The sequence below is a fragment of the Metopolophium dirhodum genome, chromosome 1 (genome assembly GCF_019925205.1).
Source record: "Metopolophium dirhodum isolate CAU chromosome 1, ASM1992520v1, whole genome shotgun sequence".
Classification (NCBI taxonomy): domain Eukaryota; kingdom Metazoa; phylum Arthropoda; class Insecta; order Hemiptera; family Aphididae; genus Metopolophium; species Metopolophium dirhodum.
The window spans coordinates 91,623,087-91,641,377 of record NC_083560.1 but is presented as its reverse complement, the minus strand read 5'-3'; the positions used below and the strand labels follow the sequence as shown (position 1 = coordinate 91,641,377).

Here is an 18,291-nt window from a genome sequence, read left to right as displayed (position 1 = left end):
AGGTGGTGGCGAAAAAGGTCAGGCCGAGATGCCAGACGGTGACGACCAAGGCTGGCAAGGTCATTTTGAAGCCATCCGACAAGGAGACGACCGATGCCCTCAAGCACGTTTCCAAAGTGCCGACCCTGCTGAAGGAGGATAGTCTGCGGTGGCCGCGAGTCATCCGTGGCGTCAGTGTCGATGTTGACGTGGTGGGGACACAAAAAGATCTGCTGGCGCAGAATCCGGAGCTAGGTATCAGCGGAGACGTCGGAGAGGATGTGCTAAGACCCGTGTTCAAGACCGGACCGAGGGATAGAAGCACCACGAACTGGATCGTTGAGGTGAACCCGAAGTTTTATTCCAAGTTTGAGGACACGACGCTCTACATGGGTTTCATGAGGTGCAGGACGAGCGCTTACGAAAATGTAACACAATGTCACATGTGCCTAAGATACGGGCACCCAGCGGCCAAGTGCTTCGAAAAGGAACACGTGTGTGCGCATTGTGGGCGTAAAGGGCACAAGGCGGCGGATTGTCCGGCTGCGGAGGCGAATCCGACCTGTGTAAGCTGCAGAGGGAGGCACAAAGCCAGGGATAAAACGTGCTCTGCGAGGACAGCGTTCCTGGTTGGGCAGATCAAGAGGACTGACTATGGGATCTCGCTATGAGTACCCCCCACCGTCTAATGCGTGCAGCTGAACATGGGCAGAGCCTCGGCGGTCAGCGACCAGCTTCTGGAGTACTGCCAGAGGACTGCCACTGACATAGCCCTGGTCCAGGAGCCGTATACGCATAGAGGAAAACTATCTGGATTCGAGACGGCACCGATCAGAACTTTCCTCTCCAAAGGTACGCGCCTAAGAGGCGGCCCTCAGCACGTCGACCATGGGGCATCGATCATAGTTTTCAACCCCGACCTGGTGGTAGTGGCCAGAGACGCGGGCACTATCGAAAACTTCGTCCACACCTAGACTGTGGCACCGAGGGTACGACCACCCTGATAAGTGGGTACTTTAAGTACAGGACACCTACCGCTGTCCATGTAACCTGTACCAGTCAGCTAGCGCATACGTCCTGATAGCGCTTGATGCGAACGCCTTCTCTACCAGATGGTTTAGTAGGATAAACGACAGGCGCGGAGAGGCCCTCACAACGTGGCTGGATACCCATGGCTTAAGCAAAGCGAACAGACGCAGTCCTCACACCACCTTTAATGGTCCGCGCGGGCGCACGAACATTGATGTCACGGTTTGTGGTGGCCGAACCCATGAGAGACTCAAGGACTGGGAGGTGATACCGGGGGTCACGTCAAGCGACCATCAAGCCATCGTTTATGGTATCGAGGTACAAACGAGGGCATTCGTACATCGGGCGAGCCGGTTCAACCTCGAAGAGAAGAACTGCGCTACCTTCAAACTCGATTTCCTGGCAAGATCCATGAGGAGAACAGAGACCACGGACCTGGAGGAAATGGCCCAGGAGGTGCTCGAGGACATTACAGGGGCGGCCGTGGCGTATGCCCCCCGAAGGCCAGTAAATAGAAGAGTATGCCCACCGTGGTGGTCGCCAGATCTGACCAAGGCAAGGAGAGAAGTACGCGCGGTGGCTAGGCAGATCAGTGTACACGGGGACAGAGCTGAATTTAGCGCGAAAAGGAACGCCTACACGGCACTTCTGCGGAGAAGTAAAATGATGATTTTATTAAAAATTGTTGTAACGATTTGCAAAACGTATTGAGTGAAGGCAATTCTAGAGATATAAATGGTGCAGATTTATACATGGAACTTCTTATTTTTCGAAGTATAGTAGACGAAAACGCAACACCTCTACAGGCATTATCTTTTTTAAAAAACGTTTCTAGTTCATTTCCAAATATAGAAGTGGCAATTAGAATAATGCTCACCATACCAGTTACATCAGCTGGTTCTGAACGTTCATTCTCTAAATTGAAGCTGATAAAAAATTATTTAAGAAGCAATCTATCACAGCATAAGTTATCGGACCTGGCCCTTATCAGCATTGAACATAGTATTGCCGATTTTTTGAGCTACAATGAGACAATTGATCAGTTTGCATCAAAAAAAGCACGGAAAAAAATATTTAAATAATATTATATTTTGTTAAATTTTTTTTATTCTTAGTAAACGTAATTATACTCATTTCATTATCATTATAATTTATGTTCAATATAATAAAAATATTTATTAATAAAATATTGTTTGTACATTGTTTATACGAACAAATTTAGGTTTCTAACATAATTAATTAAGCTTTAAGATTACAAAATTATATAAGATTAAAGTTAGTCCCTAAAAAATAAAATAAATGTGTATATTGTATAATAATTAATAAATTAACATATACAGCCATTGGCCATATGGGGCCCCGCGAAATTCTGCACCGGGCACCGAAACCCATCGGGCCGGCACTGTGTATAACATACCTAATACATTTATTTTAAAGGAAACATACTTTCTAAGAGGTGGATCAAAGAGATGTCATCAAGAAAAGCTATATACAAAATATTTCAACAAACTAAGGAATTTTAAAAATAATGGTTTAGTTCCTCCCCAGTTGACAAAAAAATGATAAAGAAACACCTTTACGAGTTTGTAGGAATTTGGACATTGAAATAAGTAAAAAAGCATTTAATTTTTTATAATTGATGCTCATTAAAATTTTGGTTATTTTGGCGATTGAAGTAGATGCAGAAATGCTTGTGACTAGTTTGAAACACATTAAGTTGACATGGCCTGAAGTGGAAATGATTTAGACAAAAACTGTAGGCTATAGGTTGAATAATTTCAAAACAAGTAAATTTTAACAGAAATACATAAGAAAATGGCCCCATTATATGCTGCCATTTGGATACAAACTAGTGAGCAAAAATTATATAAATCACTATAATGATGAATAAATAATTAATGAATAACGTTTTTAAAAATAACGATAACAATAATTAAAAATACAATAATACATAATAAAAATACATATTATGTTGTTATAATACCTACTTAAAACAAATAACTAGGTATTAAAATTATTCTTAGAAATATTTGTCTTTATATTATACTCCCGATTTAATAAAATAATGTTGATGTGGTTTTTATGATGTCATTCATGAACTGAAGAAATAATTTCAAGATACCAAAGTATTTTTTCGGCCAATATCATTAGCCAGGCATAAACAATATTTTATTAGATGGACACATTAGGTCTAAACTGTGTTGGGTTTTCAAGAGTGAAAACCTCTAGTATAAAAATAATTAATATAGTGTATTAATATAATTATAGATATAGAAATTCATTGCATTAATTTTTTTTCATTCATTCATTTTTTCACTTTTTTTTTAAGGTTCACATTGACTTTAAACTTTATAAGGATACCAATAACGTGTTAAGCGCTTATGACAAATCAGTCACATAATTAAAATATTAGATGACTGTGTGAAGGATCATAATTGCCATAATATGCTAGATGATATGAAGAAAGATACTAATGCAACATAAAGTAAGTTCAATATTTTAATAGATATACGGTTACATACAGTAGTATATAATATGTATATTATACCTACTATTTAGTATTCCTATAATATGAAAACTCGTTCGTCCATCCGGTCGACCACGGGACTACGCAGGCGTATCGAAAAGTGTATGGGTTCCGGCCGTCCGGCCAAATTGCCAGACGGTTTAATTTTATTTCACAGTCCACGTGTTTATAGGTGCCTACTACACTGCATATTGCACTGCTCTGCACTTTTGTCAAGTTTTGTCATTAGAAAATGTCTCGAGAGAAAGAATCTCAGTGTATTGAAGATTTTATTAATATTTACCGAAGCGAACATTGTTTGTGGAAAATAAAATCTAGAGAATACCATGATAAATGCAAAAGGGACGCTGCCTACAAACTTTTAGTTGAAAAGCTAAAAGAAATTGGCTCTTCTGCGACGAAGTCAGTGGTAGTAAAAAAAATAAATAACTTGAGAAGCAGCTACCGGAAAGAGTTAAAAAAAGTAAAGGAATCAACTAGGACAGGATCAGGAGCAGACGATGTCTACCAGCCGAAATTATGGTACTACAATATGTTAAGTTTTCTTGACGACCAAGACACACCACGTAATTCGCGTTCAAATATTGCAAGTGATGACGAGAATAGTGCCTCTGAAGTAAGTTTAATTGAAATAAAATGAACTAAGTTAAATTCAATATTTACTTGATAGTTGATATTTCTAGATAGATTATATTATTATTTATAAATTGATATTATGTTATTGCCAATTTAAGATTTATTTTGGTAGTGGTGTGGTGCTGTCTGCTATCTACATTCTACATACATCAACAATTTTATCTACTTTCGCAAATTGTTTATTTATAAAAACAATACACAATTATAAATAATAATATAATAAAAATTATAAATAATTAGGTATATAATAATATTTTTAATAATAATGATAATTAAAAAAAATCTCATAATGAGATATTTCTCTTTTTTTATAACAACAAAATTCATTCAGAATTGATTATTATTAATAAATAATAAATATGTTATTGTATAATATATAAAAAAAAATATGTATTTAAATATTAGTAAACAAAGTTAAGTTGCCAGGGAACTTGTCTTTCATTTGAAAAGTAACTCATAAAATCCTCTCTAACGTTTTTAGCAGCATTGTTTGTGTTTCCTTGCGTTCTTCGGTCTAGTCTATCCATGTTTGAATCTTGTGAATCAAGCCCAAAAGTTGTTATTCCTTTTTCTATATCATCGTGATCCAAAACTTCTGTAGGTGCATATGTGTTTGGCGCTGACTTCATTAAAAAATTATGCAGTACGCAACAAGCCATAACAATAGAATCAATATTTTTCGGATCTAAATTAATTTGTGTGTGGAAAATCCTAAACCTTGCTGCCATGATACCAAAAACATTTTCGACAATACGTCTTGCCCGTGATAACCGATAATTGAATACCTTTCTTTCAATAGAAAATAAAGCAGCTTGTCTGAAGGGTTTCATTATATTTATCTGCAAAGGAAATGCATCGTCTGCCACAAACACGTATGGTAGCTTTCTAGAAGTATCTTTGACTGTCTCCATGTCTGGAATTTTTAAATCCCCATTTTGAAATTTTTCATAAAATTTCGTGTTGTTTAAAACACCACCATCCGAAATTCTACCGTTCGTTCCGAAATCGCACATTATAAATTGGTAATCTGCATTAACTATTGCCTATAGAACCATACTATGACGGCCTTTATAATTAAAGAACTCCGATCCACTTCCACTTGGAGGAACAATGCTTATGTGCTTCCCGTCCATAGCCCCTAGGCAATGCGGAAAATTCCAATTTTTCTCAAAACGTTGAGAAATATTTCTCCATTCTTCTGATGTTCGTGGAAACTATAAATAAAAAAAAACGGGTAAGTGGATGTCGTTTTTTGGTTACTATAATACGTAGTACGTAAAACCTTATTTTACTTTTTCAAAATTTAGCTATAAAAGTTAAACATTTCATAAATTATATTATTACATTCGATTTGTATAGGTTTTTTTTTTAAATATTATTACTATTAGTTACTATAAGTTGTTATATTTTATGTAGATAAAAGTATTACATTTAAATACAACATATAAAACGTTTTGGAAATAATAAATACATATATTCATAAAATACTGACGATGCCGATAATTTTAATTAAGTATCAAATTTGCCGACTAAAAATTAAATAATCATTATTGGGGGGGGTGAGACACCCGCCCCCCACGCCACCCTCTAAGAACGGTACTGATTGTAACATATATTTGGAGCCTTATTGTATTAAATATTAATTTCCTAGCTTTTTTACTAAACAAATTAAATTTGATTGACATTTATAGAAAAAAATACATATATTTATATCACATACTATTTAAGTATTACCTATACATATTATTAATTTAATAAAAAAAACCTTGCTACCATTTTAAATAGTCGCATTTTTTTAGGGAGAAACACAATCAGTTACCACTAATTCACCAGACCGTGATACAGATAACATAAATGCATCGATTTTCACTACAAGTACACCAGCATCAATATCGCATGAAACTCAACGCATTCGCCAAAGACCACACAGAAATACATCACATCAATCTGCGCTAACAAACGAAGTTTTGCTTAGTGTAAAAGACCATTTCAAGCAGCCCCGAATAAAAGACGATCGTTTTGATGTATTTGGCAAAAACGTTGCTATGAAGTTGCGTGATTTATCTAATTCACAGAGAGTTTTGGCCGAAAAACTCATCAATGACATTCTATTTGAAGCTGAAATTAATAATTTAACTATTTCACACAAGTTGGTGCAACAAAACCAACAAAACTATGGACCATATAGTTATGATTCAGCTTCTCCTTCAACAAGTCATTCCACTGGCAGCGATAAAAGTTATGAAGTATATAATTACCCACAAACACGGATTCAGACGGAGTTCAACAATCAATCGTTTATTCCATTCAATTCAGTGCAACATTCGCCTCAAATTGAAAGTTCATCAGAGAACTCTCGACACACACTTGTATCTTATATTTCCAATTTTACTAACGATAATAATAATAACCATTGAGTTTTAGTTGTAGTTTTCATGATTTAAATTATCTACTATATTATAGTGATAAAAAAGTAATAATTTTGTTTTTTCATCATCTATTTTTTAGTACCAAAAAAGGGATCCAGTTTTTTTTTATTTTTCATGCTTTTTCTATAACTCATTTTTATATTTAAAAATAAAGGATTTAATATATGTTATGTTTGTAAACTATTAATATTATTTTCATAACGAAAAATGTCCTTACCTTTAAGTAATCTTTATGTAATACTTTATACATTGCTTCACACGTTTCAGGTATAATATACCCAAGAGCTTGTGGTGATATAATAGTTGAAAATTTAAGGTCTTCGTAACTTCTTCCCGTAGCTAAAAATCTGAGCGTTGCTGTCAACCTTTCGTGTGGGGAGATTGATTTCCTCATAACTGTATCTTTTTTTTTAATGAATGGTGTCACTAATGAAAGAAGTTGGAAGTACGTTTCTTTGTCCATTCGCAAGTAATTATGCCAGTCTTTCGGAAACAACTTGAATTCGGTCAACAGATTAATGTGAGAATATTCGTTTCTTTTTTGTAACCAATTTTTACACCACAGTCTACGTTTACGTTTTTTAATTTTATTATTTTTCATGGCTATCAACAACCCTAAAACAGCAAGCGCGTCTTCGTTGGTAGCCATGTCTCTACAGTATAAAATAAATACAATATAAAACTTGCCGCGGCCGGACAGATTCGCCGGAACGTATGTGAGCGCTGCGTCAGTCCGGCCGACCGGTCTCCGGCGGCCTGTGCAGCCATAACTGACAGGCCGACTGGACCGTGTGTGGCTACCTTAACGGGTTACGTAGAAAAAGGAATAATCGGTACTTAGCTATTATTATATTAGTGAAAATGTTAAAACCCGAGCCGCATGAGTCAATGCGATCTGAGGTTTGGCCACCCTTGTGTTATCTAGGATGACTGATTCTATAATACTTGAGAAATTTAAATAGAATATTAAAAAAAAAAACACGGGAGACGGGACAAAACGCGATTTATTGAACGTTAATTAAACATACCTATTTTTCTTCAATACAAAAGGTACTTTAGTACTTATATTATGATAAAATTAATTTTTTTAATAAAAACACGTTGCTTAACTACCTATATTAATAAACGTCGGTTATACAAATAATAATATGCACTTACATAATGAGACCGGATCCATTTGTCGCGACTGACGAAATAGAAATGTAAAACAACTCGTCGAATTCTATTGACTTAATATTATATTATACTATTTATACTATAGTAAACAAATATAATATATATATATAATAGATAAAGCAAATAGTTATTAATATCCACAAGCTGTACAGCACGGTGTATTGCCGTACTATAGCGATAGTATTATTATGTTATCTCGATTCTTGACGTGCCACTGGTAAGAGTGTGGGTTACAAAACGTCTACAACGACAATAATATACTAAAAATAATGTTTAGGTACTGGCGGTACTGCATTAAATTTAAATTAAACTACAATACTCAATATAAATTAAAACTTAACAGCATAATATTTGTCACCATACAAAATACAAATGTAAATTGTATACCCAATCATTCGATTAAACAAATAATATCAATACAAAACTAAAAATGATTTTTTCATCAAGGAACTCATGTGTTTTTCAGTTGTAACTAAGTAACAAAAAACACCAATATCCCCCATTAAAAAAAACACATTTTCAGTATACATTAAATACCTTTTTATGACTTATTATAATAAAATAAATATTTTCTATCTGTACTATGCTAAATTGAATCTAAATAATAATATAAAAACTGTATTTAAAAAAATTAATAATGGTTTTTGAAGTTGTTATATAACAAAAAACTTAAAAACCGATTAGATGAACTATAAACATTGTAAAACAACCTTATATCTAATTTATATAAATACATTGGAGAAATTGTATGGGATTTTCTCGCTATGCAACTCAGGCGATTTGCAGTTGTAATAATGTAATAGAAATCACAAGAATCAACCTCGGTGAAAAAACACATTTTTTCAAGCTTAATATAATATAGGTACAATATGGAACATTCTAACGAAAACATTTTATTAATATTTACATATTATATAGTTGGCTATGTCTAAAAATTAATACATAAATCTCCAAATCAGATGGAGTTTTTAAATTTTCATGATATTTGAATTAATTTATATAAATAATCTGTTAACATTAACAATGAAAATCCTGTTCTCCGCCGCTTGAATGCTCAGCTATAATATTTTTATGTAATTTTTTCATCGTCAAATGCTTAATTTATTTATAACAAAATTGATTAATTATACTATGCACGTTTTTCCAGAATTAATATTCAAGTTTTTTGAAGTTATCATTTAATAAAAATCTATAAAACTAATTACTGTTTTTATTTTGTTACTAAACGATTTATAACTTAATCTTAAATCTAACTATAATGTTAACATTATTATGTTAACAGATTATTTATATAAATTAATTCAAATATCATGAAAATTCAAAAACTCCATCTGATTTGGAGATTTATGTATTAATTTTTAGACATAGCAAACTATATAATATGTAAATATTAATAAAATGTTTTCGTTAGAATGTTCCATATTGTACCTATATTATATTTTTATTTTTATTTTTATTAAATAAAATAACTTAATCTTAAATCTAATTATAATAAATAAATCGGTTGAATTGTATGCGATTTACTCCCCGGGAAATTCAAGCAAATTTTAGTAGTAATCAAGTAACAAAAATTACAAGAATATCCCAAGGAAAAAAAACACATTTTTTGAACCTTATATTACATATCTAATGAGGAATGACTAATTATAAAATTATACAATATTATGGTAAGTCAAATGGAACAGAAACATTTTCTATCTGCAAACCGACTATGTTAAATTATTAAATCTTATAATTTTAAATATTACTTCAATAAATTATAAGCAAGTTTCTCAATGATAAAGTTTTTTTTACAATCAATGATAAAGTTTTTTTTAAGTAATTAATTATTTAATATAACACTTGGTATCTCAGTATTATATATTAAACAATTAAAAGTTTAATTTTCTAAAGGTATAATTTAAATAAATAAATTGGAATAATCGTATGCGATTTTCTGGGCGTGTATCGATTGCGCCGCGTATCAACTCCGCCGAACTTTTTTATGTTATACAATAATAACAACATTTAAAAGGTTTATGTTTACATTTACACTTATGTTAAAAATCAATTAGTCTTATATGAAAAATGTAAATGTTATAATAAAGCGTATGTTAAATACTTAGATGCTAATAAATGGCAATGTGTCAATAAAAAGTGTACCGCAAAAATGTATGTTGATCGTGACATGAAGATGATTGTAAAAGATAAAAGTTCACATAATCACGAAAATGAAACCGAATCTGTAAGAAACAGAAAATTATTTAGATGAATTGTAGAAAAATGCTAAGTCCAAAATTTACATTTCAATCCAACTACACTTGTTCTTGATTTTCAAGAAGCTATACATGTAGGAGCAAAGTTTGTATGGCCACAAATGAAGATCATTGGATGTATATTTCATCTGACTCAAAGTTGGTAGCTGCATATACAAAACGTTGGTAATTACTAATTATTACATTATTACATATTATTATTATTATTATTATTATTACCTATATTATAGGTTTATCAATTGAATACAAGGATGTCAACAGTGAAATTGGACAGTGGTTAAAATGGATATTCGGTTTGCCATTATTAAATGCAGAAGAGGTAAGCGAAAGCTTTATTGAAGATTTTATGTCAGTCGTTCCTGATGACGCGAAGTTAAAAAAATTCTGTAATTATCTATGTGATAATTACATTGATCACAATCCAAAAATATATATTTCAGAATTTAGATTACGATAAATTAAACATGGTTGCAAGCATTGAATCGTGAGTATTTAGTTTGAAAGTAATAACACTTAAACACACATTTATTTACAATTAAAATATTTCTTTATAGCATAGAAAATAGTATACACTACATGAAGAATGTTGTATTGCAATATGTTGAGTGTTGCAACATTCAACATATTTTGAATTTTCCGACGGTATTAAATAAATACAAACAAAATGTGATTTGTAGTGACGGTATTCTTTAATACAGAATTATTAAAAAAAATTCATTGAATTCAAACGGAAATTTAAACATTATGAATAAAATTTTATTTTAAATCAACAAGTGAATCTGTAAGTTATTCAAATAACCACCTGAAATGTATACTTACAATCAACACAATACAATTCAAACATACAATTTTACAGAGTAGGTATATACAAAATATGAGTTCATAGAATGTGACAGAATGTTATTTACATTACCGAAAGCTATACAATTTCATTCTAACCAGTTTTCATACAGTGATGCTCTCTTCTTAACTTGTTTATATGTGTACATAACAAACACTGCAATGAGTCATTCTACAGTAATAATTCATAATTTAAATAATATTTTAGCATTGCACATTGTTTAAATTTAACATACGTTTAATTACAGATGCACAAGATTTATTGTTCATTTGTTCTAGTGATAAAAATTGTCACAAATACTGACACATAAAATAATTCAAGGAAAAAAAATTATTATGATACATACGATTTGGAATCATTCCTCAAATTATTATAAAATTAATTTATCAAACCAGCTCACCAAATCTGTGATTTGGAATTTTGATTTGCGGTCAGACATCACAATAAACAAAATAAACAAAATATACAATTTGACAAGAGACTAGGTTCAAATAAATTCCCATATATATAAAGTAAATATATATATATATATATATATATATATTAAACAATGTACTATATATTTAATAATATTAATAACTTTCCAATCCTCAGATAAATACTTGCGTTTAATTTAAATATAAAAATACAAGTTCAGCAAAACCCCTCCTATTGGAAACAACTTGCTGAAACAAAAAGTTTATATCATAGAAACTGCAATATATAATGTTATAAAGAGCAATTTCCATATAGACGTACAACATATAATGAGTTTTTATAACAGCAAAATACACAAATGGATATGACAATAAAAAAAAAAATAGATAAAAAAAAAATACGATCATGCATTTAAGTTCAGTGGACAGAAAAACACAAGCATGTTCAAAACAAAATATACTGAACCCGACTTCTTTTTATGGACTGTATGTATACTATTAATATTACACAATCATTTTTTTTTAATAAAATTAAAATATTTCTTAACATGTATTACAGTTCGTCATTAGATTTTTTTATATCAGAGCAGGAAAAAAAGTATGGTATAAATTTATAAGACATTTTAGCATCTGTTTTTTATAGATTTATTTTATTATTTTATCATTATTATAATCGCTAACCAAGATTTTTTTATACAGTTTTAAAGTCTAGTATTACGGATTATTTTTTTATGATCTTATGTTTTTATATTTTGATGAATGTGAAACAGTACACCATAATATAACCATATTTTTTTTGTTTATTTATCATAGACAGTTATAGACTTTGTTTAAATTATTACATGAAAAAGTTCTGTAATGCATTGTCATTATATGAATGTTTTTTAATTTTCTAAAAAGAAAAAATTGACATCTCACCTTAATGTAATTGATAACTTTTCAGCTGGCGTAATGGGTTGTCTGACTCGATTGTAGATAAGGATTAGTTTTGATATGTTCTTCAACAATATTTAATACGTAATCAAATTGATCCCAACTCAATCTAAAAAATTCCCTAAATTTTTGGTCATCTTCAAATAAATGTTTTTCTATTAATATACTGTAAATTCCTTCAATTTTTCTAGTAAGAAACAAATTGTGAATTTTCTCTGTTGCATATTTTTTTTCTTCTGACTACTCAACATGGTTGTTATAATACAAATAATACAAATCACAGTAATATTATAAAAACAAATCTTTATAAACACGACCCACTTGCAAACAGTTCAAACGCGCTCAAACGTATGACAAAAATCGCCGCGCGTCTCTTGCGTTGAATTTTGTTTGTAGAGAATTCGTCATTGAGCCGTGCGACTCGTGCGGCAAAAATAGAGCCGCGTTGCGTCAGCCGCACCGGTGCGGTTGTGCGTCTATGGAATCACACCTTAAATCTTAAATCTAATTTTAATAAATAAATCGGTCGAATTGTATGCGATTTACTCCCCGGGAAATTCAAGCAAATTTTAGTAGTAATCAAATAACAAAAATTACAAGAATATCCCAAGGAAAAAAACACATTTTTTGAACCTTATATTATATACCTAATGAGGAATTACTAATTATAATATTATACAATATTATGGAAAGTTAAATGGAACAGAAACATTTTCTATCTGCAAACTGACTATGTTAAATTGTTAAATCTTATAGTTTTAAATATTACTTCAATAAACTATAAGCAAGTTTCTCAATGATAAAGTTTTTTTTAAGTAATTAATTATTCAATATAACTTTTGGTATCTCAGTATTTGAAAATCACATTTTTATTTTATATTTTATATAATAAACAATTAAACGTTTAAACTTATAAAGGTATAATTTAAATAAATAAAATTGGAAGAATCGTATGCGATTTTCTCACCGAAATACTCTTTTGTTATTAAATTAACCTTAGTGAAAACAACATATTGTTTTAACCTTATTACCTATGTACTTAACAATTAACAATTTATAAATATTCATTATGAAATATGCCAAATTGAATCATATATCATACCCATATGATAATATATATAGTTATTGATGTATAAAAGTAAATATAATCAGATAGACTTTACAAATGTTTAAGTTATTTGAATCAATCAGTTAATAAAAATCATTAAAATGCATTCACGACAATACAAAGCTATCCGCTAATTCGATTGTATATAATCGATATAATTATCGCATCGTACTTATCATGAATTATTATAATTACAATCAATTTTCCTATTATAATTATTTGCGACGTTCTCCATAATGAATGTACATGGTTTTCAGTAATTGTTTAACACAAAATTCGAAAACTGATTTTTGAACAAGCCACATTTCCATGGAATAGTTTATATTTTAAACAATCTACGTTTTAAATAGGTATTAAATTAAAATATCACAATGAATGATATTATATAAAATTACCTATACAATATCTTGAAAATTCTACTTTAAATATTAACCGACTTATATCTAATTTAAATAAATAAAATAATGAAATTGTATGTGATTTTAACATCAGGATACTTTCAGTTATAATCAAGAAATAAAAACACAGAAATACCTTTATCTTAATAGAAAAACACATTTTTTGGACTTAATATAGTAGTAGGGAGACTTATCTAACAAAAAGATTTTCTATTTACTCAATGATAAATTAAATTTTATTGTTAACCACAAAAATTAGTTAAATTAAATGGTAATTTCAACATATTTTATTGTAAGAAGTATGCATATAAAAAAAAATATATTAATGATTAAATAAGAATTTTTATTTCATTTAGAACTAAAAAAGAAACTCGTTCATTTTCCAAAGGAACGACGGGGGAACGAATTTTTTTTATCAGGAACAAGGAACGGAACGAATTCCTTTTTATAAGGAACTTGCCAAACACTGGCGAATGTATGAACATACACGAAAGCTGGCAGGTTTACACATAGGATGGTTCCTACGTTGTTGAAAAATTATATTCGTAATTATTTGTAAGATCCTCCACTGTAAAAAAATTAATTATATGAATCTATTATAATATTTTTAATCTTTTTATAACCTTTCACCTTTTTTATTAACCGTAAATGAGTAAGTTTTAGCCATCTTTAATTACTATCGAAGTGAAAATAAAATGCCGTTTCCGCTGGTGGTTGGTGTGCGACTTTAAATATAATAGCGGTAGTCATAGGTATAACAAATTATTTAAATATACAAAAATATGCATCTTACCATACCAAAATATATCTATGCATCTTACTTTTTATATAGTCGCACTGTCGCGGGTCGCAGTAGAAAATGGAAATTAAAATAATAATAATAGCGATTTGCAACCGACAACGCTGTTAATTTTAAAAAAAAATTACCCAATATAGTAATATATAAATATTTTACTGTAAGGACGACGCTGCCGGTCATCCAAACCCGTATATAACAATATAACATCGCAGCAACAATAAACGTACCCGCACGCACACGATTGCGAGCGTCGCTTATAAGTTATTATATACGAATTCTGAATATTGTTCAGACGACGCTCCCGGTCGTCCAAACACTGCTCGTGTGTACATGCGTACGGCGTACATATTTGCTCCTGGTATCTGAGAGATATAACCAGATTAAATGTTCGCACACGACAATATTAATGTAATAGACAAATGTAAAGTAGGTAGTAACTACTAACTAGTAGGTACTTTATAACTATTTTACTACTTAAAAATTTGCAATATTTTTTAAAAATGTAAAATTTAGAATATTAAACAATTAATTTTCTTCATTAAATTAATTTTAGTTGGGGGTGCGATCGTCCAGTCGTCCAAACCACGAGCCGCCACCGATAGTAACATAACTGACGCGATACCGTAAATACGTTATACATTATTTTGATGCGTCATGCAAATTTTTTTTTATAAGTAATTCCTAAAATACAATGCGTTACCGTTTCGAGTATCGAAAATGAAAAAAAAAACAGTTAACTAGGTAAAAAAAAATTATACCTATTATAAAAATAAGAAGATAAATAGTTAGTAATAATTATTGTTATTAAATAAGTATATTTTATAGGGGGAGGTGTGTATATATAAATAACTAAAAATGTTAACTCACGAAAATTGTTCAGTTTTCAATGTTTTACACGACGTATAAATATATAATTTACTTATATTAATAATTAATATTTATTGAATAGGTACTAATATTACTTAATATTTAATTAACTCTTCTCTAACTCTCTAAATATAATTTTTATTTTTGTATTTTATTAAAACAAATATCATTTTTAAAACCTACTTACCCAGCAATACAGCGACTGCCCGAAGTTGCGAATATCGTAGGTATTCCGGATCTGTGGTCGCCGTCCGAGCCGTCTGCGCACGGCTTCCGATCTCAAGTCACCGCTGAGTTAATCTGATGTAGTCGTTGTTGGCGGTATCTGCTCAATTCTCGGGCTTCCATGAATCACAATCCAAACATACATTGTCACAACAATAACAATACATTTTAACAACCATTCGATTATCAATGCGTAAGTTTTTAAGCGACAGAAAGCACGATACGTACTCATATAATACGTCGAAGACCACAAAGACGATGATATTTGGAGTTGGCGCTGTGTTCCGAAAAATTAACAACTGTGGTACCAGTCTCAATCCTGTGTGTATACCGTAGTATACTATACAGCAGGGCATCGCGTCAGCTGCAGTCGTATTTATATGGTGTTCGTATCCTCCCCACCGGCCGCCAAACAATTATCGGTTTAGTTTCTATTTTATATTGTTGGCGTATAAGCGTATTATAATATGATGTCATAAAGTACTTGCGGCCGCCGTTCGAACCTAAAAACCACGACATCTGTAGTCAGGCATATAAATTCAATGTAAATAATCGTTGTTAGATAAGATAATAAATTATAACATTATAGTCGTCAGCTGGAAGCACTATTTTCTGTGTTGTACCTTGTGATCCTATAGTATGTATAATAAACTCGATATCATTATATTATTATTATAATCAAGTTTATAAATGATTAAGAAAATACTTATATTGAACTCACCAAATTACACTATTTGGACTGCGATTGAAAACCTTAAGAATATACCGTTCAGATAAATAGAGTGTAAATAATATGACAAAATATTTTCCACCAAAAGTTCTGTCATCGTGTTGAACCAGTTTGTACCTAACAATTAAATTCAAAATAAATATAAGCCCAATTTAATCATCTATTGTTTAATAATGAATCATGTCTCTTGGAGTCATAAAGGAGTATTAAAAAAGTTAGGTACCTACTATGAATTTAAATATTTATAGTTTTGTATTTACAAAAAATAAAATTGTATGCCAATAATCATAAATATTATCTCTAGACATTGAAACGCATTATAATATTATTACAACCATTAGCCACTGTTTAGTACAAAGGTAAAGCAGTACCTACTGTCCCATTACATCACATTTTTATGAACGTATGACAAAACTATAGTAATACAATTTTTTTATTTCTAGCACATATTTTGTGCAAACAATGAAGAATAAATAAGTAATTAATAAAAAGATAATAAATTAAAATTGTATGGTTAAAGTAAGTCACGTGATGCGTATTATATCTCTAAAATTCAGTTTTCATATTATTAATAAATATATATTATTATTAGTTAGGTATTCGATATAAACCACTCTAAACACAAATGTTAGCTCAAAGCTTTTTAATTTGTTTTCATGTTTAGTTATAGGTTGAAATTATAATATTTTAAAATATTCTCACGAATTAGTAAGAAATAAAAAAAAACTGAAATCAAGAAAAATTATTAATAGTAATAATACAATAAACATAAGACTAGGTTATTGGTTTTTAGTATGAATTATACATTGATATTGTAATAATTACTAGAAAACATTAGGAAAAAATACGTTATAATACAGAATTTTTTGTATAGAAATATTCCTATTCGTATTCGGGTTACTTTAAAATAAAAGTATTTTCAAATGTATTCGGAATACACTAGTACAGTATCCGAAGTCATTTATTCGTAATACTACCCGTGTCCATATAGGCGGATCCACGGTGCGTGATGCTAATCACCAAAAAAAATTGATTTAGTTTAGGTTTCAATTTTCAAGGGACACCATTGAATTATGGGAAGATTTTGCAGTTTCTAGTAATTATTCGGCTGTAAATTATATCGTAGGTAAATATAATATGAATAATTGTTTTTGGAATTTATATGATAAAAATCAATATCACTAGTTTTATTAGTTGTATGTAACCCAGATCCAGGTGTATTTTATACACTGCGAATGTAAGTCAACACTTATGACAATATTTTTGAATATATTATTACCTATATAATAAAATAGCAAAATAAATATCAGCCGGCGCTAAAATACGATAAAAAAGACTCTTAAGCCGCGGTCACACGGTGATAGTAAAACGCGATAGTTACTATCGTGAAAGCTGCTATCGAGAGACTGTCATCGTGTGAACTGATCAATAGTTACTATCAAACTATCACGAAAGCGACTCTCATACTATCATGCATGCATGATAGTGGATAGTAGATATCACGATAGTGATAGTAATTATCATCGTGTGAACTACCAATGTTTTACTATCACAATCACACTTTTAAAAAAACGTTATTATAAGTTATCACTTATTTTTATATTTTATTTTTATTTTTAAAATTATATTATATTAAATTATACTTAAAATCAAAATGAATAAAAGTAAATTTAATATTCAGACATTTTTGGAAGAGTACCAAAGGTTCCCTTGCCTTTGGCTTAAAAGTGATCCTGAATACAAATTACGAAATAAACGTGACTCTGCTGAAGAAAAACTACTTGAAAGTTCAGGACTCACCACTCTCAAAGAATTGAGGCAGAAGATCAGAATTATACGGTAAATTTTGATTAATTTTATTGTATTTTAACATAGGATAACATTTATACATAATAATATTTAATTAATACTTAAATAATACCAAAAGTTGTATTTAAGTAACA

The 18,291-nt window shown here is 30.5% G+C and overlaps 1 protein-coding gene across 1 annotated transcript; it reads left to right on the top strand.

Annotated features, from left to right (window-relative positions):
- The first annotated feature begins 3,767 nt into the window (after nt 1-3,767).
- Nucleotides 3,768-18,191, top strand: LOC132945430 (uncharacterized). Its single transcript, XM_061015173.1, has 3 exons — nt 3,768-4,151; nt 5,971-6,417; nt 18,030-18,191. The coding sequence occupies exons 1-3, from the start codon at nt 3,768-3,770 to the stop codon at nt 18,189-18,191; spliced, it is 993 nt and encodes a 330-aa protein (XP_060871156.1).
- Nucleotides 18,192-18,291: the final 100 nt, after the last annotated feature.

Bases quoted from the DNA above. Each gene is read 5' to 3' on its own strand.
- LOC132945430 (XM_061015173.1), top strand. From the start codon at position 3,768: ATGTCTCGAGAGAAAGAATCTCAGTGTATTGAAGATTTTATTAATATT. The intron at 4,152-5,970 runs GTAAGTTTAATT...GCATTTTTTTAG, and splicing joins ACGAGAATAGTGCCTCTGAA to GGAGAAACACAATCAGTTAC. The intron at 6,418-18,029 runs GTATATAATTAC...TTTAATATTCAG, and splicing joins GCAGCGATAAAAGTTATGAA to ACATTTTTGGAAGAGTACCA.